The sequence below is a fragment of the Sceloporus occidentalis genome, unplaced genomic scaffold, assembly GCF_023333645.1.
Source record: "Sceloporus occidentalis isolate IW3139 unplaced genomic scaffold, rSceOcc1.0.p SCAF_10, whole genome shotgun sequence".
Lineage (NCBI taxonomy): Eukaryota > Metazoa > Chordata > Lepidosauria > Squamata > Phrynosomatidae > Sceloporus > Sceloporus occidentalis.
In genome coordinates, this window is record NW_028316990.1 from 6,254,786 (window position 1) to 6,273,392 (window position 18,607).

General features: G+C 43.5%; 2 protein-coding genes across 3 annotated transcripts in view; one reads left to right on the plus strand and one right to left on the minus strand.

Annotated features, from left to right (window-relative positions):
• Positions 1–810, plus strand: part of LOC149305768 (calcium-transporting ATPase type 2C member 2-like) — a 34,725-nt gene extending 33,915 nt beyond the window's left edge. For both annotated transcript variants that reach the window (XM_089476817.1, XM_089476818.1), the window contains one exon: positions 242–810. In XM_089476817.1, the coding sequence (XP_089332943.1) occupies positions 242–363 (122 nt within the window). In that variant the 3' untranslated portion in view covers positions 364–810. The remainder of the gene's footprint in view (positions 1–241) is intronic.
• Positions 811–1,793: 983 nt separating this feature from the next.
• Positions 1,794–17,067, minus strand: MEAK7 (MTOR associated protein MEAK7). Its single transcript, XM_089476820.1, has 8 exons — positions 16,928–17,067; positions 14,092–14,285; positions 12,950–13,180; positions 12,537–12,681; positions 9,061–9,501; positions 7,641–7,759; positions 7,206–7,385; positions 1,794–4,529 (listed from the first exon to the last, which is right to left on the minus strand). Exons 2-8 carry the CDS (start codon positions 14,260–14,262, stop codon positions 4,398–4,400), a joined length of 1,419 nt encoding a protein of 472 aa, XP_089332946.1. The 5' UTR covers positions 14,263–14,285; positions 16,928–17,067; the 3' UTR covers positions 1,794–4,397.
• Between the last annotated feature and the right edge of the window lie 1,540 nt (positions 17,068–18,607).

Here is an 18,607-nt window from a genome sequence, read left to right on the forward strand (position 1 = left end):
AATGTTTGCAAGAGTGAGTTGCGAATGTATATATCTATGAATATATCTATGCAGCTATGTATGTATATAGAGTTGGTTCACATCCTCTGAGACTGTGAAATTGCATAGTGCAAATCCACACGTCTATTTCAGATTCTCAGTCTCCGACTTCACGTTGCCTCCCCTGATGTAGAAATGCATGTTTCTCACCAGTTTATCCATTTGTAATAGTAATTGTTCATTTCATTTTCTTCATCGGTAGATTTGTTGTTCCTCACAGCTTTAGCCTCTTCGGTTTTTATCCTATCGGAGCTGGGCAAAGCTTGCGAGAGGCTTTGCTGTGGCCGACCCAAGACAGACCATTTCCCATTGGAAGCTGTTTGACGACAAGACTTAAGCAACCAAGGGAGGCTTGTGGCACCTTTCAGGCTAACAGATCGTGGCATGTCCTTTTGTGTGACTTACAATCCCACTACTCTGTGGTTCAAGGTTTCCATCCATGAAGGCAGGCATGCTGTTTGAATGATGATGAAGTTCCCAGGAGACTATTTGATCCTCTTTTTATACATCAGTGAAAGTCAGTCGGCAAGCAACTCTAGATCAATGGAGTGATCATCAGCTGATAAGATTCCTTTTCCACATCAGCTGCTGGTCCCTTAAAGCTTTTCAGAGATGCTGGATTGCTTCCAGTTTTCTTTCTCTTACAAAGCTGTTTCATAGAGAAATATGGCCCAGAGGAACATCACTGTGAATCAATGGTATCAGCATCATTTTATCTATTTATTTAATTTGCAAGAACACCTTTTGTTAATAAAATATGTCTAAGACCTACTGAGGTGTAGTGATCCGAGTCTGTCGCTGGAATGCTGTTGGTGTCTTACACATGCATAAGTTCCCAGACAGAAACGGTTAGACAGTTATCTGCAAGTTGTTGAAACAGAGTTGAGCATGGAGTGCTATTAACACATATGGTGCATTAAAGTGTATGCACTACTAGTTGTACATTCAGTAGTGCATACTGATGTCTTGGTTCAGTTGTGCAATCTTGCCATTCAACACAAAAGCTGCATTGCACAAGTAGTGTGTAACCCCACAAGCTACATGACCCCAGTGTAAGATCTTGGCCCAAGGAAAGGACTGGAAACATTCAAAACACGTTTTCAGTCAACTACAAAACTCACTGGGGAGACTTGGTCAATGATTATCAGCATTCGGTCTATCCGTCCTTCTAGGCGATGATAAAATGGGACTGGTGGCATGAGTGAGGGATGCTGGGAGTTGCAGTCCAGCAACATCTGCAGGACATCTACATTAGAAGAACTTCACATCCGACAAGCATTTGTTGTTCTCAACGGCAAATGTCAAAATAATTTCCTTTTGCTAGTGCAGAGTAGGAATTAGGTGGAGGACTATTGGGTATTGAACATGCACAAGTGATCAATAGATATAATATTTGTATTATATCCTATTTTGGAGAATGTATGCCACTGGCAGGTCTATTTTATTTTATTCTATTTTAAGTACAGCGCTGTGTAAACCTACAGCGCTTTATAAATAAAGTTATGATAATAATAATAATAATAATAATAATAATGCAGAAAACCAACAGCATGTCGTAACTGGCATGGGCATGTGAGCAAGAACACATACATCAGCCACCAGTGCTCAGCTAGTTTCTTGAATTCCGGTTCCAAAACTCAAACCAAACTGTTGCTGTGGCTTTTATGACAGTGTTTTCTTTTCCAGCTATATGTACAAAAAAGGATGGAGACGGAATCAAATTGAAAAAAGAAAATTACAAGGTACAGGAGCTGGAGAAAGAGCCCGAGGCATTTCGCTTTATTGTTGTTTGGCTGTATGTGATCTGACACACATTGCTATAAAACCAATCAAAGGGATACAAAAGAGAAAGAAAGAAAGAAAGAAAGAAAGAAAGAAAGAAAGAAAGAAAAGAACTGTTGTGGCAATGATTGTAGTCCAAACACACACACACACACACACACACCCCTTTTCCAGACTCTGCCATTGCCACACTTTATGCCAAGGGTGAGGGAAATGCAGCCCCAGGGCCATTTATGAGTGGCCCAGGCCTCTCCAGGACCCCACAAAAATGGTTGGAAAACGTTCTTTAAAATATTTTTAGCCATGCTCTCTGGAAAGACATCTCACCATGTTCTCCATCTCTGATTGTAGCTCATTGGTAGCACCTCATGAAGAGGATCTCAATTGCTAATCATTTGTTTTTTCCATTGCAAGACTTCAGGAGGCAAACAACCAAAATCACAGATGCCTGACAAACAGGTTAACAACTGCTAAACAAACCAATAATGATAGTTTTTACTTCTCTAGACTGATGGTTACTTTAAAAATGGGCAGGTTCCAAGGGATCAGAGCCCCATTTGTACCCTACGACCCACCATGCGCCACACCACTTTCCAAAAGAGAGGGATCAAACCTGAAAGCATCAAAATGTCCTGTTATTTTTCTGGTTTCAAACAAGGCACAGCTCCTTGTGTCTTTGACGCCAACTTGCAATCCTATCGCAAGGTTTTCTTGGCAAAATTTATTCAGATGAGGTTTGCCGTTGCCTTCTTCTAAGGCTGAGAGAGTGTAGCATGCCCAAAGTTACCCAGTGGGCCTCCACGGCTGACTGGAAATTCAAATCCTAGAATTCTAGAACTCTAGTCCGACTTTCCAACCATTACATTACTCAAGCCATTAGGTTGATTCACTGCCATGAACACTGCAACACTGAAAACTGCTTTGGGATGTTTACAATGAAGAGTGGCTTGGGAATATCTTAATAAAGAAATAAAACAAGGCTGCAGTACAAACTATTTCCTTCAATGGCTACAGGTTTTAAACGTGTCACCAAGGCAATGTTGCACATAAAAGGCATACTAGTCTTTGAAGATCAGAAGTAAATTGGCTTCTCAACTTAGCTGCTAAGGAAGTTGTGCCCCCAGAATCTGTGGACAAGCCGACGGACCCATTTCCACCCACTGTTTTTTGTTCTTTGCATTTATTCTGTACGCTTTCAAAGGGAATACAGGGATTTAGGGAGCAGAGCACTGTCAAAAAGCAGAAATCATTGAAATGAGGAGCCACTATGTGCCATTATGAATACCACTGTACAGTGGTACCTCGGGATACGAAATGATCGCGTTACGAAATTTCCGGGATACGAAAAAGTTAGATTGGAAAAAACTGTTCCGGGTTACGAAATATTTTTCGGGTTACGAAATTCATTTCGGCGCGAAATTCAAATGCAAAGCGCGGCTATCGGCTTTCCAGCGCTAACGGAAAGCCTTTTCGGGTTGCGAAATTATCGGGTTACGAACGGAATGGCGGAACGAATTAATTTCGTAACCCGAGGTAGCACTGTACAGTGCTCTGGTTCCTAAGCCATTGGAGGTCTGAAGGAAATGGCTTTGGCTTGTTTTATGATGGAAGACAGTTTGCAAAGACCCTTCTGAGTTGTGAAAGCAAGCTCCATCCCATCCAAAACTCCCATGATCCCTCAACACTGGTCATATTAGCTGGGGCTGATGGGAATGACACTCCAAAACATATACAGGGCAATGTCGGAAGAGGCTACCTTCGAATTAAACCAGCTATCAAAATCACGCATTAGTCCTACTTCGTTCCACCCCATCTGATGATATACCCCAATGTTCATGGAGTATGTCTTCCAACCAAGCAACCTCCTATTCCAGGAAAACATTTGGACAGTTATACAAGCTACTGTATATACTCATGCATAAGTCTAGAAATTTTAATCAAAAAACTGACTCAAAAAACCTGGGTCAACTTATCCAGGGGTCAATGCAAGTACTGTACTTTAACTCTTATCAAAAAGGAAACCATGCCCTAGTGAAAGGTGAGAGCTTAATCTCTTCTCAAAGCACCTAAAAGAAGCATCAACCCCCTCTACTATTCCCTCCGTCCAGCCTTTAGGGTGAGCACAAAAAGTTACGCCTATCAAAAATTTTAAAGATCTTTAGCATCGTTTTTGACAGTGGAACACACTCCCTTGGAGTGTAGTGGAGTCTTCTTCCTTAGAGGTCTTTAAACAGAGGCTGGATGGCCCTCTGTCAGGGATGCTTTGACTAAGAGTTCCTGCATGGCAGAATGGGGTTGGACTGGATGGCCCTTGGGGTCTCTTCCAACTCTATGATTCCTTTGCTTCATTCTTTACATCCTTTGTCACATGTTGCTCAGTTTACCCTCGACTTATCCATGGGTCATATCAAAATCTATAATTTTGGCCCCCAAACCTGCACTCAACTTATATGTGGGGTCGACTTATAGTCAAGTCTATACGGTAGTTGTCACAAGTTGGTAATATAGGGCTCAAAGAGTCCCCCACCCGCTGCAGGAAACTCTTCACTCTGTGCTCAGGCAAAAGCTTCCAAGCTTTATTCTGAGTTGTTGCTGTCTCCATCTTCATCCGGTGCCCGCAATCCATCACTCTGACGGCTCTTTCCAATCATCTCCAGCAAGGCTTGAGCCTCGGGGTCTGCATCCAGGATGCTCCTCTGCCCTTTGCCCTGAAACAAAACCCAAAAGACAAGTTGGAGGAGGGAAAGGGGCCAGAAAGTCAATCATGGAGGCATGTCACGGTCAACCTGTCCTGGAACCCTTTCTTCAGCTTGTCAAGGCTGTTCCAAGGAGATCACGTGGCTTCTGGTCTACCCCTTGTCACTCTGCAAACAGCAGAACAGGTTTTACAGGGTGGGCACCAACGCAGGCATACATACAACACACAGACATCACAACCTGCTTCACCGGTCCAGTCTAACAAGTTGGATCAGGCTACAAGGCTGCCTGAAAGGGATGGAGAAGCAGGCCTGCGTCACAATATAATCTCTGATCGCTAATATTTTCTTAAGCTGCACCCTTAGTGCACTGTTGGGCAGAGGGGAGAGAAGAAATCAAGAAGACACCCAGACTTTTTTGTCAGGTAAAAAGCAACCTGCCTTCCTTACTAAAAAAAATAGGAGACTTTAGGAATATAACAAGGGATTTAAAAATTATATGCATTTTTAAATGGTCTGCAGTTGCTGCTCGATAGCAGACTTAATGCGATTTGACACCATTTTAACTGTCGTGGCTCCATCCTATGGGATCCTGGGATCTGCATTTTGTTGCCCCGCCAGAGCTCTCCAACAGAAAAGGCTAATTATCTCATTAAACTACTCATCCCAGAAATCCACAGCATTGAGCAGCTAAAATGGTGTCAAACTGGATTATTTCTTCAATGTAAATGCTGTCTGCATGTTGCTGATTACTATCACTGTTCCTGCAGTGCAGAGATATAAAAAGGAAGAGGAATTGCTTTGACAGAAAATGTTGCATTCTGAGCAAGACAGAATTAGCTCCTTCTGAACTAACAACTGGAGGAAAGTATAACATATTTGTTTTACATCTCTCTCACTCGCCATCTCTCGTTTTCTTCTAGCACATGTGGCCCTTTTTTATTTCCAGAAAGAAAATGACTGCTACTGTCACAGCTGGATTGCGTTAAGGGAAGGAACGAGGAGTTGGAGAAAGGAAGTGTGTGTGTTCTGGGGGCAGGCATAAGTGACTTTAAAATACTTATGTTATTGACTTGAAAGAGTAACATTTACAGTCATCCAGGTCATCAAGGCAGATGACACAGAAGATTAAGAACAGAACGGAATACAAACAAATTTAAAAGCCTAGTCGATTTATAAAACACACCACAAAAGCTCATCTAAGAGTCAACCAAAATTTATGGCTCCATAAAAGGCTTAAGCAAATGGGAGAGATTTAGCCTGGTGCCCCAAAGATAACTATCGCAACACCAAGCAAACAAAACTAGAGAAGGAGTCTCAGAACATAGAGAAGGAGGAGGCAAACTACAGCTTGCAGAGCTCATGCAACTCTTCCAGTCCCTTCGTGTGCCCTTCCCCAAATCCCCAATCTACCCCCCAATCTCCTGCACATGCACCCAAATGAGAGCAATGAGAAAACTCTCACTTCTCATGCAGGCTTCCAGGAGCAGTAGATTAGTTTCAAACACCACCCCTCATGTGGCTGGCTATACAACCCAGTGTAGGTGAGCAGGACAAAATTTGGCCCCTATTGCACTTGGTTCCCCTCCCTCCTTCTTTAGAGCCTGCTTGGTGATGGATTGTTAAAAACTCTTCCCAAAGACACTTTGCTGGTATTACTTTATTATTTTTTAGCACCAAGTGAAAAGAGGTATTTTCTCCTGAAGTATTAAAAGGTAAAGGTAGTCCCTTGATACGACTGTCTAGTCATAACCAACTGTAGGGGGTGGTGCTCATCTCCGTTTCTAAGCCAAAGAGCCAGCATTGTCCAAGGACTGCTCTGGTGCTCAGGTGGCCATCATGACTACACTGAACGCTGTTACCTTCCCACTGAGATGTGGCACCCATTTATCTACGTGCATTTGCATGCTTTCGAACTGCTAGGCTGGCAGAAGCTGGGACTAGTGACAGGAGCTCACCCCATCATGCAGCACTCCGGCCTAGAACTGCCAACCTTCTGATCTTCCAATCATCAGAACTGGCGTCTTAACCACTAAGCCACCGCTATTAATAGATAATTTCTCATGCCATCCGCTACTTCATTCTGAACTGCCATGCCGTTGGGATTGTTGTACTGTGATTACAATACAGCCCCCATATCCATGGAACTGGTACTAACAGTTTCACTTACCTATATCCAAAAAACTATGTTATCTCTAGACATTTTCTAGGTCCTCCAGCGCAATTCTATAGTATGTTTCTGGTAGAAGTTGACCACACAGTCACACTAGAAATACCTAGAGAGGTGTTCTCTCTAGGAATCGCTAGGTCCTCCATCATGACTCTATGTTCAACTTCTGCTGGAAGCCATTCATTCAATAGTTTGCTATTAGCCAGAGCTCTGTGTTTCCCTCGTAAATCTGGGAACGTATCCCTCCCAGATACAGGGGTCATACTGTATTAATGTTGTTCTCAAGCTGACTTTTTTTTAGCCATCTTGGAAGTTTCTGCTGACACAAACAATTAGGTGCCACCAAAGAGAAGACCCTGCTTCTGGTGACCATCCTGGCCTGTGGTAAGATACAGACATCTGCCCTGCGGTATCTCTGAAGAAAATTTTCACACTGAGCACTCCTCTGATGCATTAATTTCATGAGTGCATGAAAAAAGGTTAGTTCTGCCAGAGTGGCAACAAAATCAGTCACTTACGGTAGCATTTTCTGGGAGGCCTCCCACTGCCCACACCTCCATGGCATCCAGCGTGAAGTTCTCCTTGGCTGAGAGTTGAGGGCTGTTGTACGTGGTGCACTTTGGCTTGGCTTTGCTGTGGCCCTTCCCATAGTTACCGTCTACCCAGAGGCCGAAGTATTCATGTTGTCCGCCCATACCCTTGGAAGGAAAAGAAAAGTTCACCAAATGCAAGGAAGCAAATGACGCCCCTTCAGCCACTGTGGTCCACTGACTAAACATATCAGCACTAGAAAGGGACAGAAGACCACACTCAGTGACAACCCAACCAAAAGCCAAGAGTGTCACCTGCACTGTCATCACCCTAACAAGTCCATCAAACTAAAAGACTACTGCAAACTATAACTGGCCCTGTCACTGTCACATTATGATATCAGGGAACAACTTCATACTCACAAGTCCATTTGGCATTGTCTGCTGCCCATGATTCAAATACATGTAGTGGTCATTGTAGCCCGTGTAGGTGAACACCCCGAGTGCAGGAGAAATGGAAAACAAAAAGCATGCGTTGTTGCCTGTAAACAACAGTGGTACAAAGAGTCAGATTCCAAAGAAAAGGAAACCATGGAAGACAAGTAACTGGGATCGTCTTCTAGGCTGCATCTGCGCTGTAGAAACGATCCAGTTTGACACCAGTTTAACTTCCACGGTTCAATGCTATGGATTTCTGGGAACTTTAAATTAGCCTTCTCTGCCAGACTGCTCTATAATTCCACAGCACTGAGCCATGGCAGTTTAAGTGGTGTCAAACTAGCTTATTTCTGCAGTGTGGATGCAGCCCTAGAGAGACTAAAAGAACCATAAGAGGAATGACTCATTGCAACCATGTCATGGTCACTGATGGATTTTGGTTTCTGTCTTCCTGGGAGTTGTGCTCCAAAATAGTCACTTTGCTAAGCTGTCCTACAACCCATGGGGTTTTTGTGTGTTTTTCTGTGTGTATATACACACACCCATATATCTCTGGGAAGTTGAGATCACTGGATGAACACTTTCTCTCTCTTTCCATCCCTCTATACATTCCTCTACCCTATACACGTTTGTGTAAAATTACAAAGGGCCTTAAGAGTTGTGATGTCTTTGACTCAACAGAATCAAATGTAGAATCAAGGCTGCCACCTACTGGGCAAGAATAGACATCATCTATATAGTGATCACGTTTTTAAAATTATTATGCTCCATGTTTCATAGTAAAGGCTGCAGAACTGGCAGAATAAAACTTCCAACACCCGGGGGATGATTACAAAATAAATTAATTTGGGGTGGTGCAAATGAGCTGCACTGAGCTACTCAGCCCGATTTATACGACTTGCAGACTAGCAGATGTTCTTGGCACAAAATGTGGGCTGAATAGAGAATTTGTGAAAATACAAAACCAAACTAGAAAGTCTACAGAACTCTGTGCACATTGGTAATTATTCTTTCATAGTACAGCATCTAGCATTCACAGGCTATTTTGGGTGATTCCAGGAACTACAATCCAAATAGTATTTTTTTCTGGCTTCTTGGGGTGAAAAATACTTTGGTATCTGCTAGGGTTTGGTTCCAGGACCCCCTGTGGATACCAAAATATATGGATGCTCAAGTCCCAATACATACATTGGCATCGTAAAATGGTGTCCCTTATATAAATTGGCAAAAGCAAGTTTTGCTATTTAGAATTTATACTTTTAAAAAATATTTTCAAGCCATGGATGTTTGAATCTCTGGATAAAGAATCTGTGGATACAGAGAGCTGGCTGTAATTGCAATCTCCATAAAACACAAGACCTGACATCAACAAGCAAAGAAGGGTGAAGGAAACAGGAATCTTCACCTTGAAACTGTGGCTTCACTTCCCAGGAGCACGAAGAAAACCCACCAAATATGTAGCCATCAGCATCTCGCAAGACCAGGATACAGGGGCCCTTGTTCACAATGTGCCCACACAGCTGCGTAAAGCTCTCCCCATGAAGACGAGAGGCAAAGAGCAGCTTCCACTCGTGCTGGAGTTCAGAAGGCAGGTGGGAGTTGATGTATGTGATGGAAGGGATGTCCAGGAGGCTGACGAAACGGTTTCCTTTAATGCCTTTGCACTCCGGGAGCAATTGGAGAGCATCCCTGCCTTGATCTGGGAGGGAATGCAAGGTCAGCAGCCCTTGCTGGACGATGACGCTGAGGAAAACGGAGACTTGCGGCACCTGGAAGACCCAGTCTTCAATGCTACACTCATCGTAGGTGGCATCCAGCGCCTGAGCTCCCTCAATTCTCTTCCCATCTGAGGCAGAAAAAATCAGTTACATGAGGCCTGCCTGAAGCACATGGTCTCTTTTCATGGGGGTTGTTGTAAAATGTGACAGTTCCACCCAACCAAGGGTCACACAGTATATATACCCCACCCACCTCCATGCCACCATTCTCTGAAGATTCCAACCACAGATGCAAGCAAACATCAGGAATAAACTCTTACAGAACATGACCACATAGCCCCAAACCCCCACAAAAACTATTCATAGTTGTTTCTTGTGCATAGAACCAATGTTGTAAGGTGCTTTGAGTGTTGGATTAGAACTCCTTCAAAGCCAAAGGGTGGTAGACATGTGCGCCGACACTATCCTCTCCAGCAATTACATGTGGCACTTACACAGAACACAACAGACAAAAACAAACAAGTTTGTGTTGTGCACTGGATTCAGTCTTGTTCAGAATTTGGTATGACTATATAGAATGTTGGACATATAAAGGGCCTGAAAAAGCCTCGAGTAAGAAGCCTGAGAAGCTAAAATGTTCATGAAGACATTGTACAAATTAAAGTACTGTTGAATTCTTGGAGACTTTGTTAGTGGCTAATTCAACTGCCCAAATCTTCATCTTCATCCAGCCCTTAAGTCTGCTTACTTGTCCTTTTGCCTCCTCTCTCCAGAAGGAAGAGCCTGGAACTTGAATTGATTGCCAAGTGCAACCCAGCCAAAACAGATTCCCTCCCATGACAAATACCAAGCAATCCCTAATTAAATTGTACTTTTGCATGGGTTTAAATTGCAAGCTGTTTAGGGACTGGAGCAGAAGAATAAGACATAAATATTTATTTAGAGATTTACATCCCCTCTACTAATGCACTGGATGTTTTGGTGTATGACAATGAAAACACAAAGTCCACAATAAAGCAAGAACATAAAAACAAAACAACAGAAATAGACTCAGGGATTAAAAACAGGGTTTACAGCTTCATCTGCCTGGCATGACCACGTCTGCTGGAACATTTTCATTAACTGAGAAAAAGCAGCAAGGGAGGCACCCAAGTTGGAACTCACAGGATAGTCTCCAATTTATAATATAAAGGAAAAACAGATGAGTCTAAGGCCATGCTTTAAAAAATGTGTTTTTTTTTTCCTCCACAAATTAACCCCATACATTTTGGCCAGGAAATATTTGTATGGCCTTCTCCAAGAGCTCCTAAAAGGCAGGGGAAGGAGAACAATACATATTAACTATAAGGAAGGTATAAACTGAAAAGAATATAATGTGGTTCTTTTCCTAGAAGCCAAGATGACTAAACAGAGGCTGTCATACTTTGGCCATACCACAAGAAGAAAGGACACATTGGGCCCAAAGAGACAGGCCAAAATAAAGCTGCGTCGGGTCACTTTGGAGGTATGCTGCTTAAATGACACACACATCTTAAGGGGCCAGAAGCCGTGCCAAAGCTGTGCTCCAGTCCTTAGGACTGGAGCATGGCTTTGGTGCGGCTTCTGGCCTCTTAGGGCTCATGCATCATTTAAACAGTATACCTCCAAAGTGACCTGAAGCAGCTTTATTTTGGCCTGTCTGTACAGGCTCATTGTTGTTGCTGTGCACCTTCCAGTCGTTTCCAACATGGCGACCATAGGCAAACCTATCATGGGGTTTTCGTGGTACGATTTAATCACAGGAGGTTTATCATAGCCTCACCCTGAGGCTGAGAGCATATGACTTGCCCAAGGTCACCCAGTGGGTTTCATGGCTGAGCGGGGAATCAAATGCTGATCTCCAGAGTTGTAGTCCAACACTCAAACCATCACATCACACTGGCTCTTCTGGACGTTTACCCTATTGCTTTAAAATTCAAGTTTTCATATACTCCCTGGGTTCCCTGCCTATTCACAGCCAAGGCGTTATGATTGGAAATAGCATTGATACACGCAGAAGAAAGAAAAAGCTTTAAGAGTACAATGTCCTACATCTTTAAAAGCTTTCACTTGCCAGCCATTAGCTTTGGAGACATAATTTTTTGAAATCCCTGCAGGTTGATTTTGAGACTACTTTCTAATTGTACACAGAGTTCTGAACACATATAATTTAATTGGGTTTCATATATTGTTAATAATGTTATTTTATGCATGCTGATGCGACACATGTGCACATACATATTTGGTAATTCTTCGCTTCATGCCTTACCTTTGATTATTAAGGCATGTTCCCTTCCTCCAATTATTAAAGCATGTTCTCCCCCTGCTTTACTAGCCCCTGAAGAAAGCCATACGATTATTTCCTGGCTAAAAAGAATTGGCGAGCTCCAATTTGTGGAATAAGACCATTTTTACGCATCCTGAGATCAGTCCCTCCTTTACATCTGGTTTGATGGATGTGCCTCACTTCTCCCAGTTTTCCCTCTCTATAATTCAAAATGATTCCAGATTTCTGGCAAATATACTCAAAAGTCAGAATCCTGGTGGTGACATACTCAGGTGTACAGTAGGCCTGCGTCATACGCGGATGCACTATACGCGGCTTTTAGCATATGTTGAAAGCCGCGCAGGAGCGTGCAGGGCGCAAGGGGCGGCACATCCCATTTAGATGAATGGGGGCATGTGCCCATGGTGTGCACTCACCGCTGCCACAAGCACAAGACCTATTACTTTCAATGGGGCTCGAGCATACGTGGATTTTTTTACGCATGTGGGTCCGGAACAGGTCTTCCGTGTAAAAAAGGGTGCACTGTAATTGCAAAGTGTGGCTGTGCATGTCCTTTTTTATCACTGCAGAAGAAGGGAGAAGGGAGAGAAGTGGAACTATACATGGCAGAGCTTTACACTCTGCTAGGACCGTGCAGGACTTCTAAACTTTTATTTTTTAACTTCCCCTTGTTTGCCTTTTAATGAAACCCAGATTTTCTCCTGCCACCTGGAACAAACCTACAAGAACACTCAGGAAGGGAGAGAAAACTATGCTGGAAATTTGACTTGTGCCGCTTTAACTGTTACTTTCATATTTTAATTTTAGCTATGGCTTGCAGCTAAAACCCAAAACAAACATGAACTTTCTCTGACTCACCTGCTGATTTCAGTTCAGAGATAAGCTGGGAAGCCAAAGCTTTCACTCCAGCGGAGGAATTTTGCATGTTCTTCGGATTCCAACCCTTCAGCTCCTTCCTATGGCTCAGGACATGAACTACAGAGCCAACCAGGTCCTCTGCAAACTTCAACAGAATAAAGGTTGTTGGGTTTGTTTGGGTTTTAGAATTTTAGAATGCCAGATACAGAAAAAAAGAAACAGAGCTCCTAACAAGGTCAGAAATGAGTGTCTATGAAGAGACAGTGACTCGCAGCATGGCACCAAAAGATGCCAAACATCATCCTTCACCGCAAATTCTTTTCAAAGGTTTCTCAAACACACACACACACATCTATTATTCCAGTTCGTCTCCCTCTCTGCCACACACGAATGAAAGGGATTTTTCTCCTTACCCCAAGGATTTGACTTCCCTTCACAGACCCTCCAGTCTTTGATATCATTTTCATGACGATGCCTCTTTTTTCTTCAGCATTGCCTTTCAAAAGCAAGGACATAAAGACAACGAACTGCTCCTTCCCCACTGGGGCATTGGGCGCAGGTGATTTCTCAGTCAGCTGGATGCTCTTCATCCCATCATACAGCCTAACAACCATCGATTCGGGCAGAGCATCCTTGACATGGGCCTGGCAAAGGGATGAAAGACAACAACCAAATTCAGTCATCAAAGGCAGAAAACTGGAAAGCATGTCACTACTACCCTTCCCCATGCACCCACCAAGATAGCAAGTGCAAAGGAAGGACCTGCTCTCCTCTAGCTGTTTGCTCCTACTCCTACTTCCAGCAGGTTTATCCAGATGATTTTTAAATTGTGAAGTTTAAATGATGAATTTTAGATTTGGATTGTTTTAATACGAGCACATCTTATGTATCCTTTTAAACAGACATGTTTTTTTAACTGATGTTGTTTATTTGTCAATTGTTGTTGTCCCTCACCTCGATCCATGGGGAGAAGTGGGTAAGAAATAAATATTATTATTACTATTATAGGCCTGTTACAGACTGCCAAAATAAAGCTGCTTCGGGTTTCTTTGGAGGTATGCTGTTTAAATGATGCATGCATCCTAAGAATCCTGAAGCTGCACCAAAAGCTGCACTCCAGTGCTTAGGAATGGAGTGTGGCTTTGGCGCAACCTCCGGACTTTTAGGACCCATGCATCATTTAAACAGCATACCTCCAATGAGACCCGAAGCAGCTTTATTTTGGCAGTCTGTAACAGGCCACTGTTACTCTAAAAGTAACCGGTAGCACAATCCATATTGGGACCCTAGCATGGGAAGGGAGAGGTTTAACAGAGTCTGCATAGTGTAATGGTTTGAGTGTTGGACTATCCAGCTGTTCACAGACCAAAGCCACCAAAGCCAAATCAGTTAAACATAGAAAACCTGCAGTATTTCCCCAGAGACAGACATTACTGGCTTCGGGGTGAGTTCAGGGGTTTTCACCTGTGAAGATAAGCCCATGGACACTGCCTTGAGCTCTCTAGAGGAAAGGAGAGATAAAAACCACAGCTAACAACCTAATAGTTTCTCTTGCCTTAAGCGTCGCCAGGGTCAGTCCCCTCTTGGCTGCTTTTCCTGTCTTTGCGGCAACGGCATCGTCCACCCCACACAAGGAGCCAAAGACAGCATCAATGTCAGCTTGTTTGTCGGGAAGAAACCTCAAGAGGTGCTTCTGGTAGGAGCTGTTGCTTTCCACGTTGCCCATCTTTTCCAGTAGATGGTGGAATCCTATGAGTAAAATGAAAGGGAAGAAAAATGAGACCAGCATGAACAGAGCAGTAAGGCTTGGAAAGGTCAGTACCAGGAGGTGTCAGAAGAAAGGAAGGTGCTCTCCACAAAGCCACAGACCGAACTATCAAGAGGATGAGATGTCTAAAACTAAGCCTGGAGAAAAAACACAAACCAGCTTTACAATGCTTTTTACCAGACACCACCCTCTCGACAGCACCAGAGGGTGGATAGAGATGGAAAAACCGATACAGTTAAATGATTGCTTTGGCATGGGCAGAATTAATAACGCTCAGCTGTTATGCTGAAATCTATCGCAATGATGTCAAGTGACCCCAGTTGGTCATGGACTTGGGATGCCAGCAGCATCCTCTTCAGCCATTTTGTGGCCCAGATGTAACTCTGCCAGAACTGGGTCGGTGATACAGGGAATACGTGTGAGTCAAAGAAGTTGTGCTGGACCACAACTCCCAACAGCCACAGTGTCTGAGGATGATGGGAGCTGTTAAGTACAATGTATCTGGAGGGCATCAGGTTGGGGGAAGGCTATGGAAAAGTATCCCAAGGAGTCCTCCCAATATGTGTATGGATATGTGTTTAGACTGAGGATGTGGAACCTCTTTACGCTTGAGGGCTGAATTCAACTTCAACCTTTGCAGGGAGGGGAGGGCTTTCCAGCGGTGTGTCAGGGAGAGGAGGAGAGGCAAATATTTGTTGTTGTTGTTGTTAGCTGCCTTCAAGTTGACTTTGACTTATGGAGACCCATGAATGAGAGACCTCCAAGTCCTTTAAACAGCATACCTCCAAAGTGACCCAAAACAGCTTTATTTTGGCCTGTCCGTTTGGGCCCAAAATGCACAAAAGCCAAGAGGAGATAAAGTGACAATGCTAATGACACCGTGAGGTTGTTTAGGTAGGTATACAAGGCTATGGAACTCTATCTCCGTTGATTTAAAAGGCATTTATGGTGCTAACAAAAGGGCTGCTTGCATTTCACCATTGTCAATCTCCATTTTGAAATTGCAGATGGGGAAACGCACACTTTGCAATCTCTCTCTCTCTCTCATTTTCTTGGAGTATTGAAATGTTGGGAGAAGACAGCATCGTTGCCCGTTCCTCTCTTCCGTCAAGACCCAGAGTGTACATGAGAGCACTTTTTAAACAACGTGTGCAACATGAGTGCTTTTTCGCTAAACAAGCCCAGCGACAGAAACACAAATTAACGATCAAAGCCCAACAAGCATGAATTATTCACAAAAGCGCCGCTACCTAAAACCTGTCGGAGAACACAAAGGAGGAAGAAAAACACAGGCGTGTGAGCAGCGGCAACAAACACACACATCTTTGTCATTACATACAACGAACATTCCTCTTTCTCCTGTTTACTGTAATCTAGCCGACTGAGCGGCTGCTGTTTCGGATCAAGGCAAGGATACGGCCTTAAAACGCCCGGAAGAAGGAGAAAGCGCACATGTTTCCTTGTTTAAAATATCGATAAAAGGTAACTGTAAGGTTGGAGCATCGCAGAATTATAAGCTGCTAAAGATGCAGACATTTTTAGGGGGGAGGGAGGGATATCACAATCCTGAAATTTCTTTTCCATTTGAGGCAGAATTTGTAATTCTGATTAAATCGTTATCGTAACATCGATTCTTCATCATAAATGTATTCAACTTAGCTTTCAAATAATCACTGTAGGTAATATTAGCTGCTAATGGGGGTGCATATACATGTATGTATGTATGTATGTATGCATGTGTATATATGTACACCTATTAGCAGCTAATATTGTCTACAATGATTATTTGAAAGCTAGGTTAAATGCATTTATGATGAGTAAATTTATCACAAAGAAAGAAATTTTTGCAGCACTGAGGTGTCCCATATATATATGGGGTGTCCTCCCCCCTCTCTCTATATGAAGCATCGGTGTGTCCCATATATATATATATATATATATATGGGGTGTCCCCTCTCTCTCTCTCTCTCTCTATATATATATATATATATATATACACACACATATACACACACAGCATTGGGATGCCCCCTGTATATATGAGCTGACCTCCCCCCCCTCTCTCTCTCTCTCTCTCTATATATATATATATATATATGCAGCACAGGGGTGTCCCCTATATATATGGGGTGTCCCCTCATCTCTCTCTCTCTCTCTCTCTCTCTCTCTATATATATATATATATATATATATTGCAGCACTGGAGTGTCTCATGTGTGTGTGTGTCTATATGTGTGTATGTGTATATATGTGTGTATATATATATATATATATATATATAGCATTTGGTGTCCTATGCAACATTGCATTGTCTCCATAGGGGACACCCCAATGCTGCAAAATTTCTCCATCCTCCCCCCCAAAAAAAGGTTTCAGATGGCATGTCTATCTCTGTTTCCTTCACTCTTTATAACATTTGTTCTTCATCATCATCATAATGTAACATTAACATAATTATTTCAGTGAAATGGCTTCCTCTGAACAAATCTTCCCAAGAAAAACCCAGGAAAGGTTCGCCTAATGAATTATTAATGAGGCCCTCATTAATATTCACACTAACCCCGCCCACAATTTGCACAAACCCGCCCATTATTTACATAAGCCCCGCCCCTTCTGTTCATACTTCTAGTTGAGCCCCAGTTTCGGCGGCGGCTGTTCTGCTGAGCGGTGGAAGCTCCCTCGGCGGCCGCCTTCCCTCAGAACCGACCCATCCTTTCCCCGCAGCAGCGCCCGCGCCGCCCTCCGCCTTCGGGCCGCCTTCTCCTTCTCTGCCACCGCCTCCTTCGGCATCATGACAGACACGGCGCTCAACCAATAGAAAACCCGTTTTCCCTTAGGAGGCGGGATGTGGATGTGACGTCACTGCCGCCTCCGCACTGAAACGCTTTCACGGTCGCCGCTCTAGGACTCCTTTCCAATCTCTATGGTTTGCCCTGAGAGGAGGAAGTGCGACTCTCTAGCAATTTTTTATCCCTCTCTATGGTAGAAAGGCACTGCTCAAGAAGAGGGTTGGCTTTTTGGAGCACCGCCCACTTTCGCCGCAGCAGCCAATGGGAACGCTGGAAGGAAATGAGCGACGGGAGAGCCTTGAAGGGGAGGGGAAGGGGGTGTCCCATATATATATATATATATATATATATATGCGCATGCGCACAGCATTGGGGTGTCCCCTATATATGTGTGTGTACATATATATGTACATATGGAGTGTCCCCTATATGTGTGTATGTGTAGCATTGGCGCGTCCCTCCATATATATATATATATATACATATATATGCAGCATTGGGGTGTCCCATATATATATATGGGGGTGTCATATGTGTGTGTGTGTGTGTATCATTGGGGTGCCACCTCTGTGTGTGTGTGTGTGTGTATGGAGTGTCCCATATATACATATGCAGCATTGGGGTGTCCCATATATATATATATATATATATATGTATGGGGAGTGTCATATCTACACACACAGGGGGCACCTATGTGTGTGTGTGTGTACATATGGGGTGCCCCCCATATATATATATATATATATGTATGTATGTATATAGGAGACACCCCGATGCTGCAGAAGTTTCACTTGTGGGACACAGAGCCTTTTGTGCTTTTGCTTCCAAGCGCTGGGCGATCTCACTACTCTACTTCTGGCTGATCATTCTGGCCTTTGCGTCTCTATGGCCTCTGCCCTGCTTTGCTTCATTCTCAGCCCTCTCTTGTGGTTTTCCTTCTGGTTCTCTCTCTCTCTCTCTCTCTCTCTTGCTTGCCTTTGTTGTTTCTTTGCTGACATTTCGCTTACCTGATTTGCTCTGATGTCTTGCCAAAAAAACAGGGCCATATATGGCGAAAAAGAGAGAGAAAAGGATGTAGAAACAGGCTCTGGGTCTGAATCATTCTCAGTTTTGCAACAGGTTTTGGGAAGATGTCTCTGCAGATCGCAAGGAGAGACGGAAAGTAATGTTAACCCTCTTCCCGCAGCAGGAGACAAGGAGATAAACTGCTTGGTGGGCAATTTCAGTGTTTCAATGAGAGCCAGAGGGACTCGGAAGAGCAACTAGAGCGGATCCTGGAGCGGATTTTGGTACCCACGGCGTGTGCTGGAACCAAACCTTGGAGCAGATGTCAAGATATAGCACTGAATACTACAGTTAGGATGGTGGCCCATGCCATCGTGTTTCCCATTTCTGTGTGTGGTCAGTTCTTCATCCAAGGCTTGAAAGTACTCAAAAACAGATGAATACATTTCAATAAGCAATTCTTGATTTTGTCATTGTATACACTGGGCCCTTGGTATCCGCTGCTGGAC

Bases quoted from the DNA above. Each gene is read 5' to 3' on its own strand.
- MEAK7 (XM_089476820.1), bottom strand. From the start codon at position 14,262: ATGGGCAACGTGGAAAGCAACAGCTCCTACCAGAAGCACCTCTTGAGG. The intron at 7,760-9,060 runs GTGAAGATTCCT...TGTTGTTTACAG, and splicing joins AGTGAAGCCACAGTTTCAAG to GCAACAACGCATGCTTTTTG. The intron at 4,530-7,205 runs GTAAGTGACTGA...GTTTTGTTTCAG, and splicing joins GCCTCCCAGAAAATGCTACC to GGCAAAGGGCAGAGGAGCAT.